Consider the following 20,673-nt stretch of genomic DNA (forward strand, 5'->3'; position numbering starts at 1 on the left):
AACTGCACCCTCTACCCGTTTCTCCGCCCTTTACCGCCGCCAGTTACACCCCCGTTGATTTTCCCGGATACGGTGGAGAGTTTACGCTCATCTTGGGGCTACGGCTGTCAAACCCCTACACCCATTAGCCGTCCTAAGCTATTGAATTACCCTGTTTCGCCCGTTAGAGTCGACGAACAAAGTCGCCAACTTGTATAACGTCGAGCGAACCCGATATCTCGTGTCCTCGTTTAGTATTAATTTTCAATATTGACCACGGAATTGTCATTTTCATCGTTTCGTCGATTCACTCGACCAGTCATTTCGATGACGAGCAACCGAATACCTTGTTCGTTTGTAATATTATGAAGAAAATCTTGCCGTTTCGCGTTCGATTGTAATCGACGAAACTCGAGATTCCAAATACGAAATTTAACTCGCGTCACCGTGTCGGCTTGTCAATTAGCCGTTTAGCGATTCGACACTCGACGATCGGTAATTTCGTACATCCGCGAAATAACTTGCGGAATCGCGAAACTGTCCAGATTATCGATAACAGCAAGTTTGCCAACTTTCGACGAGTTCCCGCTTCTGGATCAGAGGAATTTATCCAAGTACAGAGGTAAAATTACGAGAACTTAATCACGAAATCGACGAGACCGAAAACTTTAATTAAACGAATATGAAATTTAGCCTCGTATCGGCAATAATATCGTTTTCTAACGATAACCGATACGCTGTTCTTTAAGCGAAAACGTATAATTTATAGGAGCATATTTTCGGAAATTTGCCCTGTAATACTTTCGATACCGCATAAAATTACGGCACGGAATCGCGTGTTTAACACGAGAAAGATTAATTGAACGTATCCTGCGAAATCGATCGATACGCATGAATTTGTTGTAAAAAGACGCGAATAATTGAAGGCAATCGCGGTCCCTCGTTAACGAGGAGCAATCGAATACGAATTAATGCAAATGGAGTGAGTAGTTTGATCGCTTTACAGAGCAGAGCAGCACAGAACCGCGCGGCAGTAGTAGTGGAACGTTATAAATCAGACGTTAACAGCTTTGGATCTGAACGTTTGACAGAGGGCCAGTTGATTGCCAGTATCCTAACATGTCGCAAGATTCCTGCTAAGGCATGCAATATACGTCCCTCTTACTTGCCAAGAATGTATTTACTACCGTCTAGTAAATAACATATGTATACGGCAACATGCTAATCTACAGCTTCGGAGCTTGTCCTACATTTCGACGCGAACCAATCTCTGCGCGATAACGGTCGCGATACGAACAGAAATTATTAGCAAAGTATAATTTACGACTCCGATCGAAAGGCACGCGTTTATAAACGTCGATATCGCGTATTCCAACGCGATAAAATAGCTCGAATTAAAAGATACGATCCTGTTCGTTGATCGGAGTCGGTGCACCGCTCGTGTTTGTCCAGCTGCATCTGTGCGCACAGAAATTGCGGCGTAAGGTTTGCGCGACGGACTAAGTCGACATAGATTTAGATTAAACACGAATTTGGCCGGGGAAAACTGCTTTGTAGGGGCTCTTCGACCCGTTCGATATTCGCTCGCGGATCCATCGAATGGTATCGTAGAAATTATTCGGAACGTTTAATCGGCAATTTACGAGACGACGGACGCGAAGGAGAAAAATTCCCGATCCCCTCAAAGGGCAAAGTTTACCGATAATTGGTAAACGCTAATCGCGGAAGCCGTAGCAGAAGAGGTCGAAACGGCCACGGTAAATAGTCCGTTGTTTCCTGTCAAAGTTCCAAGTAATCGAGTTTCGACACCAAGTTCCAGTGTCTGCGCGTTTATTTGAAACGGGCAGTAAGTAACCGAGGGAATTAAATGCAGCTTCCTTTGAGCGAAGCGACGGTGACTAGATCCCGACGCCGAGGTACCGAGCCTGCCAGTTGGCGAAGTTTGTTCGCAAAATCCGCGAGCACATCGAAAAGTTTCTTCTTTCGACGCGTGTTAGCCGAGTAAACAAAAGGCGGAGCGGAGTTGGTTGCGATGCAAATTCGCGAACCGTTCTCGCGATTACAAAGCCATTAAAGAGCAAGCCTATGCAAATGAACGTTCGTCCAACGCTTCTTTTCCTCTTTCTTCATTCTCTTCCGTGTCTCTGTTGCAGCTACTATCTGGCCACGACGGAACGAGACTCCGCGGTGCAACATTTGTACCGGATATCGTTGCGAGCCAGCGACCGTAAGCCGCCGGAATGTTTGAGCTGCGACATAGTGCGGGAAACCGACGGAAACCGATGTCTCTACAACACGGCCAAGTTTTCCACCGATCATTCGCATTACGCGCTCACTTGCGCCGGTCCTGGAGTACCTGACATCGCCATTTACAACCGGGTAAGCGATCCAACGTCGTCGCCATAACGCGTTCCCGAGATAAACCATCCAGCGGAATTTAGCCGTCGACCGTTACAAAGAACGGTCGTTCCCCGTCGAAAGCGAAGGAAATTAATCGTTTCGTCGATGACTCGGAACGGGAGGAGAAGGGCTCGTCCGCGAGAAAAGCCGATTACCAGACGTAATCGTTCGCCCTCGATAAAGAAGTTGAACAGTCCGTTTCTTGTTTCTCTTATTTTCTTTCTCCTCTCGTTTCGTGCTCGTCACGATAACCAGCCGCGCCGTGTCGCTTCGTTTCCTTTACGATTTCTTCACCCTTCGACCGATAACGTAATTACCGAGCCGGACCTCCAACTTTCCGTCGCGCGAAACTCCAACGCGCTACCGTCTCGAGTCCTTTTACCTGTTTTTCTTCCGTTCGCGATGAATTTTAATCGAACGTTAAACTCCATCGGGACTTTACGCTGTTTATCGTCGCTGGTCGATACGTATGCTAATATTATACGCATTATTTATTAATCGCGATCGATTTTAATTAATTCGTTTGGAAATATCGTGAAAATGTCGTCCGGAAAGATCGTCGGCGAAGAGGAATTATCCGTTGGGCGAGCGGTACACGATATTTTAGGAACGAAAAGTTTCGAAGCGTCGTGGATCAACGTCGAATACGCAGCGGCCACGCTTTCTTGCCTCTGCTTTAATGCAGTATGCCGGACGTTTAATCTTCCCGTAGTCCGGACAGATTCATCGAATCGAATCGGCTTTTCCCCGGGGAATCGCACAGAATTTATAAATCGTTATCTCGAACGTCTCGGACTTCCGAAAGATCGATCTTCGAATTCGGCTCGATTCTAGGCGTCTAACGAGTCAGGATATTTTGACGAAGCGCTTGTTTGTTCTTTTCTCAGAATTCCACGAAGCTTCTGGTATGGGAAAGTAACGAGGCAGTTTCGGGAATCATCGAGGAAAGATTGCAACCGATCGTGCGTCGTTTGAAAGTACCGGTTCAGGGTGGATTCGAAGCTCGAGTCAGACTATTGATTCCACCGAACGCTGATTTGACCGGTGCCACCAAGTATCCCATGTTAATTTTCGTGTGAGTATTATTCCCGATTAATCGCTTGGCCCAATTGTGAAACGAAACCGTACGACATACGCGCCGTTATTTTATTCGCATGCAAATGCCCGCTAGCCCCATGAATGCGGTTTAATGCCCTCGAAAGCGGATACGAATTATTCGCGGTGAATGGAAAAAAAGGAGGACGACTTGGGAGTGGATAGCACGTGTCAGACACAGCGTATCATTTATCAAAAAGTTTTTTACGATCGTCCGTTCCATCGAAAGTCGTCTCGCGATATTCGCTCGACGTCCCGTAAACGCGATCTCGGAATTTTAATGAATTTTATCGAAATACTAATCGACGAGAGGGTCGAATAAACGTTTCTCGTCCAACGACAGAAATTTTTTGCCAACTTTCGTTTGAACTTCCCTCGAGGGAACAGTCAAAGGGGGCAAAGTTGATCGGCAGAGCGAACAAAATCGAATGAAATTTTACAAAGTCTGAACTCGAGGAATTGTCGCGTCGGTAGACGTTGATTCTTGGTTCGAAAATTCGATTACTCGGATAGAAGTCGTTTCCGACGGATTAGATCCCGCGTAAATAGAGACAGTACGAGATCGAATAACCGAATTAAACCGTAAAAACGAGTTAGCCTTTCTTCGTCCGGAGAGTAAAATTGTTTAATAATTATTAGTCCGACTCGATAAACCGGTACGGCGAAAGAGCCGTAAGAAAGAACTCCATTATATGTATATTATAAGTAAAATTACAATCGTAGCTCTTAAATTCTAAATTCTAATTCTAAATTAAATTCTAATCGTAGCTCTTAGCTCGGAATAGTTCTCTGAAGATTTTTTAAAGCCTTCAGAGAACTATACCAATTACCAGGTCACACCACGTGGAGGTGGCTACGATAGCGACCCACCCTAACTCCAAATCCCTTCCTCCCTCCAAATGCAACCTCATTTATCAGAAGGATAAATGAGTTCTGACTCTACTTAGCTCATAGGCTCGCATATACAAGCTCTTTACCACAATCCAGTAAAGAACTTGTATCACACACACACACACACACACATACATTAACTTAATACTAATCGCATGGGATCCCATACACGCACGCTTAACTTATTCTAAACGCCGCACGGTACCTCTCATTCTAAGATTGCACTCAAATAATCTATGACGAATTCAAAAAGCAAAGGGAAATAAGAAAGTTAGAAGAACTTTCTACTAAAAGAAAAGAAAGTTAGAAGAACTTTCTGTCAAAAAAGGGGAAGAGTATTTTTCGCCAAGCGAACTTTGCTTTCCATGGGTCAAAGGGTAGCCCATAGTGGCTTACGTGAACCACGACGGCAAAGATGAACCGAAGATACCTTTGGTAAGAACGAGTGATACACCCCAGTTGGCGGAGGGTTTCCCATTTCTGACGCGCGGGCGACTTATACAGAGGACACCCTTGCCGTGATGCCCCTTGGCAGTATGGCGGCAGATCGGGGGGGCACATCATGCTATGAGAGGTGCTCCCCCCGTTCGGCCCCGCCGGGCAAAGAATATCACTCGCGCTACACCGGCACTTGCAGCTCACCTCTACCGCGTGTTCACAGCGCTGTGAACCCCCCATGATCCACTTGGGCGCAGAACGATTGACAAAAAATAACGGGGTATACTACAAGCTAACGAAAGTTAAAAGAACTTTCTATCACAAAAAAAAGAAAGTTAGAAGAACTTTCTGTGAAAAAAGGGGATGAGTATTTTTCGCCAAGTGAACCTCGCCTTCCATGGGTCAAAGGGTAGTGCATAGCGTCTTACGTGAACTACGAGACAGAGATGAACCGAAAATACTGGCAAGAACGAGTGACACATCCGCGGAAAGTTTCCCATTTCTCCCAGCTTACGTTTTAGGTAAGTCTTACTGCAGAGAGGAAACCCTGCCGTGAGGCACCCGATCGAGACGGAACATCAATCGATCGGCCCCGCAGAGATGTGTCCCTGGCGCTACACCAGTACTTGCAGCTCACCTCTGCCCGTGTTCACGGCGCTATGAACCCCCAATGATCCACTTGGGTTCGGACCGATTGACAAAAAATAACGGGGTATACTACAAGCTAACGCGTACAAAGTTTGAGAATTGGGACGATGAGCGCAAGTTGGAATGAGAGGTACTTACAGGGACCCACCCGCCCTGCCCACGAGCACACATAACTTAAAATTAACGCACGCATAAAATTAGCTTAAAACTAACGCACGCATCCCACGAAGATCCCTCGATGGTCCCTCGATGATTGATGTCTTCAATGATGACCTATTACCTATAGAATAAATAGGTGCAACAATAAAAAGAGGAAACATTGTAATGTTTAGACATGCACAATTCATGCTAACATTTAAATTTACATTAACATTTTCAGAATAAAAATAAAATAAACCTTGAATCGACTCGATAAAAACCTGAAACAGACAAATATTATTAAGACACATAAGAAAAATTGAATTACTTATTTAAAATAAAAATCTGAAACATAAAAATATAATTAGACACATATGAAACATTACTTACTTAAAATAAAAATCAGGACACACACCATTCACACACTCACGCAGACTGTAATACATTCTAAATGCCCTACATGTACCTCTTATTCTAAAATTGCACTCGCATATAAAACTTTGTAAAAATTGCAAAAAGATAGGAAAGAAAGTTGGAAGAACTTTTTTTTAAGTTTGGGGAAATTGAGAAAAAGGGACAAACTATTACTACAATCTAATATGTAAGTTTAAAAATTGACAAAGATGAGTGCAAATTAGAATAGGAGGTACTTACAATGTGCGCAGGCTTTTCGTCACGACAAGTGACGAAAAACCTGCGCCCGAGCCCACCCTTCCTCCCACAGCTCGGAATTAATGTAATTTGGATATGAAACTCAGAAGTTATAATCGTAGCTCTTAGCTCGATATCGTTTTCTAAAGTTAATTTCGTGAAAAATATTTAGAAAACGACATCGATTACCGGGTCACACCACGAGGAGGTGGCTACGTTAAAAAGTGACCCACCCTAACTCCAAATCCCTACCACCCTCCAATTGCAATACCTCATTTATCAGAAGGATAAATGAGTTCTGACTCTACATAGCCCGTGGGCTCGCAAAAATATACAAGTTCTTTACCACAATCCAGCAAAGAACTTGTATTACACACACACACACATCCATTAACTTAATACAAATCGCATGGGATCCCACACACGCACGCATAACTTATTCTAAACGCCGCACGGTACCTCTCATTCTAAGATTACACTCAAATAATCTATGACGAAGTAAAAAAGCAAAGGGGCAAAAAAGAAAGTTAGAAGAACTTTCTACTAAAAGAGAAGAAAGTTAGAAGAACTTTCTACTAAAAGAAAAGAAAGTTAGAAGAACTTTCTGTAAAAAAAGGGGACCATTATTTTTCGCCAAGCGAACCTTGCTTTCCATGGGTCAAAGGGTAGTCCATAGTGGCTTACGTGAACCACGACGGCAAAGATGAACCGAAGATACCTTTGGTAAGAACGAGTGATACACCCCAGTTGGCGGAGGGTTTCCCATTTCTGACGCGCGGGCGACTTATACAGAGGACACCCTTGCCGTGATGCCCCTTGGCAGTATGGCGGCAGATCGGGGGGGCACATCATGCTATGAGAGGTGCTCCCCCCGTTCGGCCCCGCCGGGCAAAGAATATCACTCGCGCTACACCGGCACTTGCAGCTCACCTCTACCGCGTGTTCACAGCGCTGTGAACCCCCCATGATCCACTTGGGCGCAGAACGATTGGCAAAAAATAAGTGGGTATACTACAAGCTAACGCGTACAAAGTTTCAGAATTGAGAAGATGAGTGCAATTTAGAATGAGAGGCACTTACAAGGACCCACCCGCCCCGCCCACGAGCACACTTAACTTAGAATTAACGCACGCATACAATTAGCTTAAAATTAACGCACGCATAAAATTAGCTTAAAACTAACGCACGCATCCCTCGATGGTCCCTCGATGATCCCTCGATGATCCCTCGATGATCCCTCGATGGATGTCTTCAATGATGACCTATTCATTACCTACAGAATAATTAGCCTTAACAATAAAAAGAGGAAACGGAGAAACAAATGCAATATTAGTAACATTATAATGTTTAGGCATGCACAATGTCTTGACTCAATAAAAATACACCTGTAAAATATACAATATACTTGAGAAGTATTCAATTACTTAATTAAAATAAGAACAAGGAACATCCGAATAAAATGAAGACAAACATGAATCGTTAAAATAGAAACCTGAAACATACAAATACAATTAAGACACATATGAATAAATAAATTGCTTGCATAAAATTAAAACCTGAAACATACAGAAATGATTAAGACAAATATGAAACATTGAAACTTACATAAAATTAAAGCCCTAAATGTGCCTTTTGTTCTAAAATTGCACTCTTATAATTTAAAACTTTGTAAAGAAAAGGGGTAAAGAAGAAAGTTGGAAGAACTTTCTTTTAAGTTTCGAGCAATTGACAATAAAAATGATAGGCTATTACTACCATCTAATATGTAACAATCTATTATAATACGTAACAAGTTAAAAAATTGTAAAGATGAGTGCAGGTTAGAACAAAAGGCACTTACAATTTGCGCAAGTTTTTCGCCACATGTTGTGACGAAAAACCTGCGCCCGAGCCCACCCTTCCTCCCACAGCTCGGAATTAATGTAATTTGGATATGAAACTCAGAAGTTATAATCGTAGCTCTTAGCTCGATATCGTTTTCTAAAGATAATTTCGTGAAAAATATTTAGAAAACGACATCGATTACCAGGTCACACCACGAGGAGGTGGCTACGTTACAATAGTGACCCGCCCTAACTCCAAATCCCTACCACCCTCCAATTGCAACTACCTCATTTATCAGAAGGATAAATGAGTTTTGACTCTACTTAGCTCATAGGCTCGCATATACAAATTCTTTACAAACAAAATTGCAAGAACTTGTATCACACGCACATACATTAACTTAATACTAATTGCATGAGATCTCACACACATATGCTTAACTTATTCTAAACGCCGCACGCGTACCTCTTATTCTAAAATTGCACTCGAATAATCTATGACGAAGTAAAAAAGCAAAGGGGTAGAAAAGAAAGTTAGAAGAACTTTCTGTCAAAAAGCAAAGAAAGTTAGAAGAACTTTCTGTAAAAAAAGGGGATCAGTATTTTTTGCCAAGTGAACCTCGCCTTCCATGGGTCAAAGGGTAGTCCATAGTGGCTTACGTGAACCACGAGACAGAGATGAACCGAAAATACTGGCAAGAACGAGTGACACATCCGCGGAGGGTCTCCCATTTCTCCCCGCTTGCGTTTGAAGCAAGTCTGACCGCAGAGAGGAGACCCCTGCCGTGAGGCGGCAGATCGAGATGGTTCATCAATCGATCGGCCCCGCAGAGATGTGTCCCTGGCGCTACACCAGTACTTGCAGCTCACCTCTGCCCGTGTTCACGGCGCTATGAACCCCCAATGATCCACTTGGGTTCGGAGCGATTGACAAAACATAGCTGAGTATACTATAAGCTAACGCGTACAAAGTTTGAGAATTGAGAAGACGAGTGCAAGTTAGAATAAGAGGCACTTACAGGGACGAGCACACTTAACTTAAAACTAACGCGTAACATTAACTTAGAGCTAACGCGCGCATCTCTCCAAGATCCCTCGATGATCCCTCGATGATTGATGTCTTCAATCTTCGCGTATACGCCATTCACACATTTACTCATTCATGCTACAATATATTACAATAGACGCAACTTAAAATTACTTAAAATTAGCGCATTAGTTGATGAAATCCCACGAAGGAAATCTTCAATGATGACCTCTTCATTACCTATAGACTAATTAGGTGTATTAATAAAAAGAGGAAACAGAAAAGACTAGTAACATTATAATGTTTAGGCATGCACAATTCATGCTAACATGCACAATTCATGCTACCATGCAAAATTCATATTAACATTTTCGGAATAAAAGAGAAATACATCTCGAGTTGCCTTGATAAAAATACGCAAATAAAATTACAATATACTTGAGAAATACTCAATTACTTACAATCAAAACCTGTAACATAAAAATGTAATTAAGACACATATGAAACATTTCATTACCTAATTAAAATCTGAAAAATAAAAACCTGAAACATCTGAAAGAAATTAAGACAAATATGAATTATTAGAATAAAAACCTGAAACATCAGAAAGAAATTAATACAAACATGAATTATTAAAATAAAAATCTGAAAAATAGTAATATAATTAAGACACATATGAATAATTCACTTACTTACATAAAATAAAAATCTGAAACAAACAAAAGTAATTAAGACAAATATAAATTATTTCACTATTTATACAAAATAAAAACCTGAAACATACAAACATAATTAAGACAAATATCAATCATTAAAAATTACTTACTTAAAATTAAAGCCTGAAACATACAAAAATGATTAGGACAAATATGAATCATTAAAAATTACTTACTTGAAATTAAAACCTTCAACAAACAAAAATAATTAAGACAACATGAAAAACATTAAAAATTATTTACATGAAATTAAAACCTGAAACATACAAAAATAGTTAAGTCAAAAATGAAACATTAAAAATTACTTACGTAAAATTAAAACCTGAAACATACAAATTTGATTAAGACACATATGAAACATTGAATTACTTACTTGTAATAAAAATCTGAAACAGACAAAAATTAATTAGACAAACATAAATCAATGAATTACTTACTTGAAATAAAAATCTGAAACAGACAAAAAGTATTTAGACAAACATAAATCAATGAATTACTTACTTGCAATAAAAATCTGAAACAGACAAAAATTAATTAGACAAACATAAGTCAATGAATTACTTACTTGAAATAAAAATCTGAAACAGACAAAAAGTATTTAGACAAGCATAAATCAATAAATTACTTACTTGAAATAAAAATCTGAAACAGACAAAAGTAATTAATTCAGAAAATCGAAGGATCAAGGGATGAAATCTCCCTTTATTCGAAACGAAACTCTTCAAAAATCGAAATCGTAGATTTTGAAAACCTCAACTCCGAAATAAAAAGACGAAGAGATTGAAAAACTTCAAGACTCGAAAGAAAATCACGTTGTTTGAAAATCTTGAATAGAAAATAAAAATCCGAGGAGATTAAAAACCTTAAAACCAAAATGAAACTAAAGCATTAAAAATTAATCAAATAATAAAGTAAGACAGGAGAAGAAATAAAGCAGAGAGGAGGCTTGAAAATTTCGAAGCTAGAAATAAAATCAGATAGAAAATTAGAGGCCCTACGAGTAAGTACAGGATGCAGGACACACACCATTCGCACACTCACGCATACTGTAATACATTGTAAATGCCCTACATGTACCTCTTATTCTAAAATTGCACTCGCATATAAAATTTTGAAAAAGAACAAAGGGATATGAAAGAAAGTTGGAAGAACTTTCTTTTAAATTTCGGGAAATTGAGAAAAAATGACAAACTATTACTACAGTATAATATATAAATTAAAAAATTGTGACAAAGATGAGTGCAAGTTAGAATAAGAGGTACTTACAAAGTGCGCAGGCTTTTCGTCACAAATTGTGACGAAAAACCTGCGCCCGAGCCCACCCTTCCTCCCACAAGCTCGGAATTAAAAATCTAATGCACTCAACATGACTTACCAAAAATTGAATGCTAAAACAGATAAAAATTTATTAACACAGAAGTTTTAGAAGAAGGAACAACATAACTTACCAAAAAATGAAATCTGAAACATACAAAATTTTATTAACCTATACAACAATTGTAGGAGTAGAAGTGAAACGACGCTATCGAGAAACAAAAAACACAATGAAAATTACGAATTAAAAATCAATCAACAATAAAACAATTCATTCAAAATCAATTCCTGAAACAGAGAATAGTAATTAACACATAAAATTGGGGAAATTAAAATCGCGAAGGGATATACAAATCTCGAATTTCGTAATAAAATCGCGAAGGGACATACAAAGGGATATCTCGAATTTCGTAATATAATCGCGAAGGGATATAAAAATCTCTAATTTCGTAATATAATCGCGGAGGGATACAAAAATCTCTAATCTCGAAATTTACTCGCGAACGTATAAAAATCTCGAATCGCGAAGGGATATAAAAATCTCTAATCTCAAAATTTAATAGGGAGGGCATAAAAATCTCGAATCGCGAAGGGATACAAATAAAATCGCGAGTGGCTGTGCTCGTAAAAATTCGAGCAAAACGTGACGATACATTTCGTATCGTTCAAAAAGCACATATAAAATACAAGAAAATAATAGCGAGCATAGTGACAGAATGACTGTCCATCCTAAGATCTTAGGATGGACATTCATTAATAGTTCCCCTCTTCTTTGGCAACTTTTGCCGGGGCTCTTCGGCATATAGCCTCTTCTCTCTTCGGCAAAGCCTCACAAAAATCACTCGCGAAATTTTACGGTAACTCGGACATTCTTAGTTTTCAATTACATAAATTCTCAATTTCGCTATCAATCTCCATAAACAGATAGCAGACAGTTTTATCGAAATAAAATTGCAATACTATCCATTTATTTCGATCGATAACTAAATCGAAATTTTATGTAATATATAATAAGTAAGTTTTGTAAGAAAAATAATTACTCAAGATAAAAATACGACCAGCGATTCTTAGAATGCGCTGTCCGTAAAAGAATGTCCGAGCAGAATATTTTATTTCACTGCACTTCACTTCACTTCACTGTATACTTCATTTTTGCAGTCGGATCTAGAACCCGACTGCGACTTACAAACTAAAAAGGCCTGGCCTGAACGAACAATCGAGTTCAAGAGATATTAAATATATTCATATTTAATTTTTCTCTTCTCGATTTTTCGTGAACCCCCCAGATACAAGCATCTCACGTGTGAGAGAGGAGGACAGAGAAACGTGAAAGCTTGCTCTGGCCCTACCTACTTAAAACTAACTCATTCACACCAGAAGTAAGCTACCTGCCTGCCTATCGCTATATTTAAAAAATTGCAAAGTCCATTCTCTCAAAAACACACTCCACGGTTCTCACACATACCACCCGGGTGCAAAAAAGCCTAATCCTAGGGAGTACGTCCCGGGACGTCTCCGACACCCGAGTTCAATACTACATTCACACTCTAAGTTCATACCTTTTTGCTGAAATCGACCGACAATCGACAGTGAACTTAACATATTTCATTTTCATACTCTTTCGAATATTCAATGTAATATGTACATGTAATAATTTTAACTACTTATACAATTTTCTAACTTAATCAATTTATATAACTTTGAAATGACTCGACTTGCATTTTGTATGCATTTTCAAATGACTCTACTTGCATTTTGTATGCATTTTCAAATAGAATTTTGCAAAATTTAAAAAATAAATCTACAGTTTAATCGACACAAGGTCCACGACCTAACCACACACACACACGTGTAACTTGTGTCGATAATTCACTGTCAAATTGTCGATCGCCAAAACATCTTAAAACTAAACCGTGTCCACCTGCCCTAACTCATGCGAGTAGCATCTAAGCACGCGCATGAGTATAGAGCATAAAAATGAACACGGCCACATGTATTTTCACCTACCAGTTTTCTTCATGTGTGCTGAAAATCCTGAGCTAAAAAACATGATTAGAAACATGCTAATAAAGTGTCTTCCAGCAAAAATTGACTCTAACTTTAAAAAACTTTCAAAATGGAAAATGGAAGATCACTTTGCAAAAATCTAAGTATATCGATTCTTTCATTTTTAACAGATTTGTGATATCAAAGTAAATTTCTAAATGATCAAAAGCATTCATAATTAACTTTGATATCGAAATCTGTTTTTCGCGAAACTTTCTTGTACATATGTGTATTCAAAAAGAGTTCGCGATACAATTGAAAGTGAAAATAAAATTGAAAGTGACTCTAAAAGTAAACTAGCACGAAATCGGAGGGTCATCCGACTTCAATATACTAATTTTAATTTGATTCGTAAAGAAGTTAAGTTAAAACGCGATGTACAAGAAAACCCTGACCTGAGCTAATAAATATAATAAACAGTTTGTACGAATTTTGCACGATCGTACAGTCGTGGTCACTATGCTCGCTTAATAATATAAAATACAACCAGTTCCCGTGTCGCTTCGGACCATTCGTCCTACGACATGATGGGAACCGGAGGAACCATAAAGCATGCGACTCACCGATCGCTGACTTGTGCCACTGCGATCGCTTTAACGGTAGAGCATCAGAGATTTCGACTGCTTTGGACTGCTTTGGACTGCTTTGGACTGCTTTGGACTGCTTTGGCAACGTTTAGATTTGGCAGTTTGTCCATTGGATTGGCAGCGTGACCTGTAATCATAGCAAGACAACAATTTAGTAACTGTCAATCAATTTGCATTTCGAGTAACGTATACATTTTTGAAACGCAAACAGTTAATAAACGAGTTAAGCATGCATGCAGTACTACATTACAAAAACCAGTAATAAATTTGCAAATGTATATCAAAACGTATAATACACACTAAAACACCAGTAACAATTTGTTAAAATATTTAAATAACCATTCCATAATACACACTAAAACACCAGTAGCAATTTGTTAAAACATTTAAATATCCACTCCATAAAATATATTAAACCACCAGTAACACTATGCCAAAACACTTAAATAATCATTGCATAAAGTACACTAAACCACCAGTAACACTATGCCAAAACACTTAAATAATCATTGCGTAAAGTACACTAAACCACCAGTAACAATATGTCAAAACACTTAAATAATCATTCCACATAATACACTAAACCACCAGTGACAATATGTCAAAACACTTAAATAATCATTGCATAAAGTACACTAAAGCACCAGTAACACTATGCCAAAACACTTAAATAATCATTGCATAAAGTACACCAACACTCAATAACAGTTTGTAAAAACACATAAATAATCACTCCACAAAATACATTAAAACAGTAAAAAATTAATAAAACATTCAAATAACCGCACCATAAAACACAGAAATAAATCCGTATACACATGCACAATCACTTAAGGAAACACACTAGTAAAGTCACTGACACTTGTAGAACCACACCATAAAATTTGTTAATACACCCCCATAATTAATAAAAAATATTTATTAAAGCACACTGAACACTAGTAATAACACACTAGGTACACTAATATATCCGTATATGCATGCAGGTAACACACTGGTTAAGTCACTGACACTTGTAGAATCACACCATAAATTTTATTAATACACCCACATATTTATTAAAAAATATTTATTAAAACACACTAAACACTTATTAAAGCACAGTAGGTAATACAGGGACAAGCACAATATCGGTAAAGTAAACCCTTGACTCGTACCGGTAAGTGTTGACAGCGCCGATCCGACCTCCTCGACTTCCAAAACAAAACTGAGAAGCGGCGACCTCTTCAAGTGTAAGTGCGATTGGTAGATTACAGCAGCCAATTAGACATCACGAATTGCACCAATAGATCGAATTCAAGTGTATGAGTGATTGGTAGTGTACAGTAGCCAATTAGAGATCATGTAATCCACCAATAGCGTGCAACCACTCTCATTGGATGTTGTATTATTATTTTAACATTAATTTTTTTATAATTTCATATTTTTCGACTGTTTATTAACAAATTTATTGCTGGAATTATTTGAATTTATTAATTTTTTTTAACTTAATCTTGCAGATATGTTGCAAAATGATTATTTATTAATATACATATCGCGTTACCGACACTCGACTTGTAGGGACCACGTTAGAAATTGGTCGTCGAAACGAAATTAATCAGTTTATCGGTAAAATCGAACGTCGAGTTTCTTTACGCTCGTTTATCGAAATGTCGTCGTAATTTTCCAGCTCCTTGTACGTACACGTTTTCCTTCGAATCTCGTTAGCTCGGCAATTAATAAATTTAATCGCCTCGATGCACAGCATTCGCTCCGTAATTCGTAACAACCGTATCTCGACGAGCAATTAGTTGTAAACACGCGTTTCATTTGCATCTACATATGTTTCTCTCGAAATCTGTTATCATTTCGACGATTATTCGTTCGATTCTATAATACGAATACGCGTTACGTCGTAATTAACGAGCGATAATTATGTACGCGATGGAACGCGTCAGGAAGTTTTCGGTAATCGCGAGGGCGAATTAACGAGGTATCGATTCGATCGAGGATAGAATTTTTCGCTTTCTCTTTCCAGATACGGTGGTCCAGACTCTTATCAGGTCACCGAGAAGTTTAACGTGGATTGGGGCACTTATCTCGTGACAAACAAGAGCATCATCTACGCGACCATCGACGGCCGTGGTTCCGGATTAATGGACAACGGTATGCTGTTCGCCGGATATCGAAATCTTGGGACAGTCGAGATAGCCGATCAGATCAACGTTACCAGGTACATCGTCCCGAAACGCTTATTCTCGTATTATTCGGAAAATATTTTAGCGACGAACAAATAATTCCTAAAGCTATTCCTTAAGCGAACCAACGTTTCGGGTAAACGCGCCCTGGAAAGCTGCTCGTAATTTTCTCTCGTTCGTTCTCCATGAAATATCGCGATCCGAATGTCGGTAGCTCTCGACGTCGGGGTTAAAAATGCAAATGATTTTTAAATGTCACAGTGGCGCGTCGTCGTCGAAAGCGTTGTTCGAACGCTTTGATCGCGGGGCCAATACTAATTTCGTTGTACCGGCTCTCTATTTACATGTAAAATGTCCCCGACGCAATTTATCGGGTTCCGGCACGTTTTAAATGCAAAAAGACGCGGATTGGCCCTGTTGTTCGTTGCATTTTTAATGCTGTCCCGTCAACAAATACGACCCAGACATCGATTCGATATTTAACCCCGTAACGTTTTTTCCCCGGCCAACGTCGAGATAAGTCAATTTATGACGAGTCCGTAATCGCGTTTTCCTTTTTTTGCTTGTTCATCCGCGGTTGATTTATTCGAGAGCGTGGCACGAATATGATCGATGTCCCGATCGAGTGGAATATTTAAAAAATATCGGGCAACCCGATAGCCGATCACGATGACGGGTGATCTCGGGTAACGAAAGGACTTGGAAATTTCGGAGAGATAGTTGGGGAACGGTTTAGCGCGCAACTTCGAGGACAAGGACGAGCAAATTCTGCACCAGGATCGTTTGGAGAACCGATCGAGCGAGAGAGAGAGAGAGAGAGAGAGAGAGAAGTTTGCAACTCTTGGAATATTGCATGTAGGTCTTCGGATCCGACCATTAAGGTGCTTAAGGACCGCTCGGTATCGTCGAGAAACGTTCGTTACAAAGTTGGATCTTTCGGCTCGAACGTTCGAGGTGTTTGCACGCGAGCGTCGATTTCCTAACGTAACGCAACGGGCCAGCAAAAAGCGAAATTACTCTCGAAACGAAAACGGTGCTTTCAGCCAACCAGAACTGGTCCGTCGATGGAACGAGCTCGGGATTATGCAAGTTTGTTAGTCGAGTTACCGGACTACCGCCCATCGATAAGTCGAGCAGTTGACGCGAACGCTATCGGATCGGATACGTCGAATCGTAATAATTAGATGGTATTAGATGGAATATAAAGTCGAGAGATCGAAAGAAACACCGACTAAAGCTGGAAAAACGCGTCACGAACCTCCTCGACGTTTTACCGTGCTCTTTGTTCTCGGCTGACAGTTGGGATCACGGGGAATAAAGAGAAAGAGAAGTAAAAGAAAGAAAAATACAGGACATTTGAATTTCGAGGCTCGAAAATGTGGGAAACGGGAACAGGAGGAAAAACGAGGCTGTCGTTTCTGCGTCGTTAATTTTGCACGCGTCGCGGTTTCGTTTCGCGCGTCGGAAAAGCTTGAAAAGTTTTTCGCCTCTTTTCCCAGGCGATCGTTATCTATCGGAGCGACGACCGGAGATCGCGTACAACATTGCGTGTTCCATTTTTGGTCGAGCTATACGCGAACAAACGAGCGTCTGCTAGCGGGGAAACGACGCGTTCCGAAGTTGGACGCTCGCTCGTTCGACGAGCGGCTACATACGTCGTTCTTATTAAGTCGTCGCGCGTTCCCGTGTTTCGGCGAATTTTACAACCGCGCAAGTTTCGCGAGAAGCTTTTACGTACCGACGGTTATCGATCGCGTTCGCGTATCCTCACGCAGAATCGTCGGTGAAAAGCAGCGAACGGATGCGAGAAGACGCGCGACAGGAAGATGGTGTGCCGATACCGATAGCCAACCCTTGCTCTGTCCCTACACCGACCCTGTGTATCCACGTTGCAATGTTTTGCTGGCGCACACCCCGTGTCCGTTCCGTTCCGTAAAAAGCGAGTCGTGAAATTGGAAGCCGGCCAAGCGCGATTGCGGAATTGGCCGGCTCTCTTTAACCTTTGGCTCATTGCACGGGCTGTTGTCGGTCCTGCGTACCCCGTCACCCGCCACTCACCCTTTCGCTGCTCCTTCTTTTTCCACACATCTTCTTTTTACCTTCTTTGCGCTATATTCCTTTTTTCCTCCCGCTCTTTCTATCGACCTTCTTTTTTTTACCCGAGTCCCTCTTCGTACTTCCAACGATTCCGACCTCCTTTTTATTTACGGTCAATCTGTCTTTCCACCTCGAGAATAAAAATAATTTGTCCGCCCTAAAATGGAGCGGCCGAAACAACCCAGTGAAACGAATATCTCGTTATTTAATCGTTATCGAAAACTCTGTTGAACTTTCGGCAAATTCCGAAACAGCTCGTCGTTATTCCGGCAAAGAAAAAAGAAATTTAATAGCAATTCCGCGACGTAGTGTCGGATCGATTTTTCGGCAACGTATATTTATGTACATACGCGTCGTTCGCGACGAAAATTAGTGTTCGATTCGATAGCTCTTTTGCGCGGCCCCGAATAATCGATGCCCAACGATTTAATCGGTCGCTCGTATCAACGGAGAGATTCGAATCCGAGGAAAAATTGTCGACGAAGAAAAAGAAAAATCGCGTAATGAATCTCATCGACAGTTTTTCTCGTCCTCCCTCCCACGGTTTCCCGCCCTTTATCTTTCTTCCTTCCTCGTTTCGCCGGCCCATCCTGTTTGCACGCTGACCGCCCGTTTTTTCCCTCCCTTTTTTCGCCAGCCTTTGTTCCGTCATCGAACCGGCAATGTTGCTGTTCCACCCCCGCGATCGTCCGATCGGTGAATAACCGTGAGGCCTCGTGACCGAAAGATAAATCTTTTTTTTATCGAGGTGGGACGACTCGAGACCGTTTAGGGGCGGGTTCGACCAACGGGGCCGAATATTACGTCGTCATCGAGAAACGATGAATTTAACGCGGTGGCAGCTCCCGTTTCGCCCCCGAAATTAATCGTTTACGGATTAGGCGAGACCCGATTGCCGCGAGCTAAATTAAGATCGATCAAAGCGTGTCGACGCGGCGAGCAGCCGATCAAACGGAAGGGTTACAGTTTGCCGGCGATATTTTTCGAACTCGAAGAACAAGAAACAACCGTTTTTTATATCGCGGATCTTTCCCGAAACGGTTAAATACGTTGAGGAGAGAAATCCAATCGCGGCGAGTGCTACCTGCGATAGCAGAGTCTAAACCAAACACCGGGCGACAAGGGTTAAGTTTGTTTTATTTTCCACTTGCCTCCTTTTTTTCTTCTTTTTCTTTCTGTTTTGTTTTTTCCTTTTTTAATTAAGGGCGGCTTCGCACCGAGCAACACAGGCACGAGCGAAGCACAATAAATTGGAATTCGAAGCTCTCGGAAATAATCGAGCCGTCGTTTTTTTTCCAACGTACGCGTCCTCTCTATCTCTCCTCGAGCATCGCCGGTTGAAATTTTTCACCACCAACCCGTCTCTTATTCGCCGTTGGCATTGTGATTCTGCGTTTGGACGCAACAACCAATCGCGGTATCGCTGAAAATCCGTGAAGGATCGATTTCCCAGCTAAAAAACATTACGCGTTTCAGAAAGGTCCGAACTCTTTTTCGAAGATGAAGCTTCGATCGGTCTCGATCGATCGATCGATCGATCAGCGGCAGGGTTCGAAACGCCTCGTATCACCGGTCCACGAGTTTAATTAACTCGATCGTTACGATGTCGAAGATGCGTTCGGATCAAAGGGAAGACGATACAGCCAGCACGAAATCTATCGGCACTGGCAGCGCCGTACGCAGCAATAAATATCGAAACTTTCGACCGCCAAACGATATTCCAATCCTTGGACGCGATCGACTATTCGGATATCGATACGTAGACGCATCTATCGGAGAAAAAAATGAAATTTTATCCGAAAATCGATGCTCGCGTTGGAAAGGTAGCGTTGTTGCGGCGCGGCGGGAATAGAATTGAACGGGCGGGTAGGTCGATTTACGAGGTAAATAAATTTCGTGAAAAAAGGAATCCACCGGCACTAGTAGTTTCTATGGGCAACCGTGTGGCTCGCCGCCTTCGTTCCCCTTGGAACCATTATTATTGAACGCACACGAGATACGAGATACGAGAGACAATAGCCAGAAGAGATTGCGGAAGGAAGACTTTACCCTTTCCCGAACAGAAATCGTCTCGAGCGCAGCAAATCGAACGCACCCTGACGAACCGAAAGAATATTCTCCGCGACTTCTCTTCTACGGCCGACCGTCCTATCATCTAACCGGTTGTCGTACAAAGGGTGTCGAACAGAAATGGCCACTCGATTTGTTCCATCTATTTTTCAATCGTCCAGAGTACTCGGTCACTTTCGAATCTATCTTCTTCGAGGCTACGAGCTTAAGAAGCTCCGAACCGAATGCATTATGCATCCGACAGACGAGCGCTTCGAGCATCCTGCGACATTTAGTTCGAGTGGCCGATCCTTTAAAGAACAATTTTTACGAGCTTCGCGAATAAAGCGGATCGCTTCGACTGTACGAATTTGATAACCGAGAACGATTACGAAGCGTTCGATTTGGACGGACACGGAGTATCGAAGAAAGCGATACATCCGAATCCTTTCAGCGGTCGAGCAGCGTGTCCTGTTACCGGTGAAGGAGTTTTCCCTTACAAAGTAGGCCCGACGCGCGACGCCTCCAAAAAGCGGCGAGCAAAATCGAACAGACACGCAGGTACATAGAACGTGCCTTTGGCTTCCCAAAGGACTA

At 41.1% G+C, this 20,673-nt stretch overlaps 1 protein-coding gene across 6 annotated transcripts in view; it reads left to right on the plus strand.

Moving 5' to 3' along the window:
- The window catches only part of LOC100878144 (dipeptidyl peptidase 4 omega), a 119,584-nt gene that overhangs the window by 94,847 nt on the left and 4,064 nt on the right, over positions 1-20,673 (plus strand). For 5 of the 6 annotated variants that reach the window (XM_012285707.2, XM_076539976.1, XM_076539975.1 and 2 more), the window contains 3 exons: positions 2,133-2,358; positions 3,267-3,454; positions 15,771-15,965. In XM_012285707.2, coding sequence (XP_012141097.2) covers positions 2,133-2,358; positions 3,267-3,454; positions 15,771-15,965 — 609 coding nt within the window. The remainder of the gene's footprint in view (positions 1-2,132; positions 2,359-3,266; positions 3,455-15,770; positions 15,966-20,673) is intronic. The other variant, XM_076539977.1, reaches the window with a different exon arrangement.

This window comes from Megachile rotundata, chromosome 15 (assembly GCF_050947335.1).
Source record: "Megachile rotundata isolate GNS110a chromosome 15, iyMegRotu1, whole genome shotgun sequence".
Classification (NCBI taxonomy): domain Eukaryota; kingdom Metazoa; phylum Arthropoda; class Insecta; order Hymenoptera; family Megachilidae; genus Megachile; species Megachile rotundata.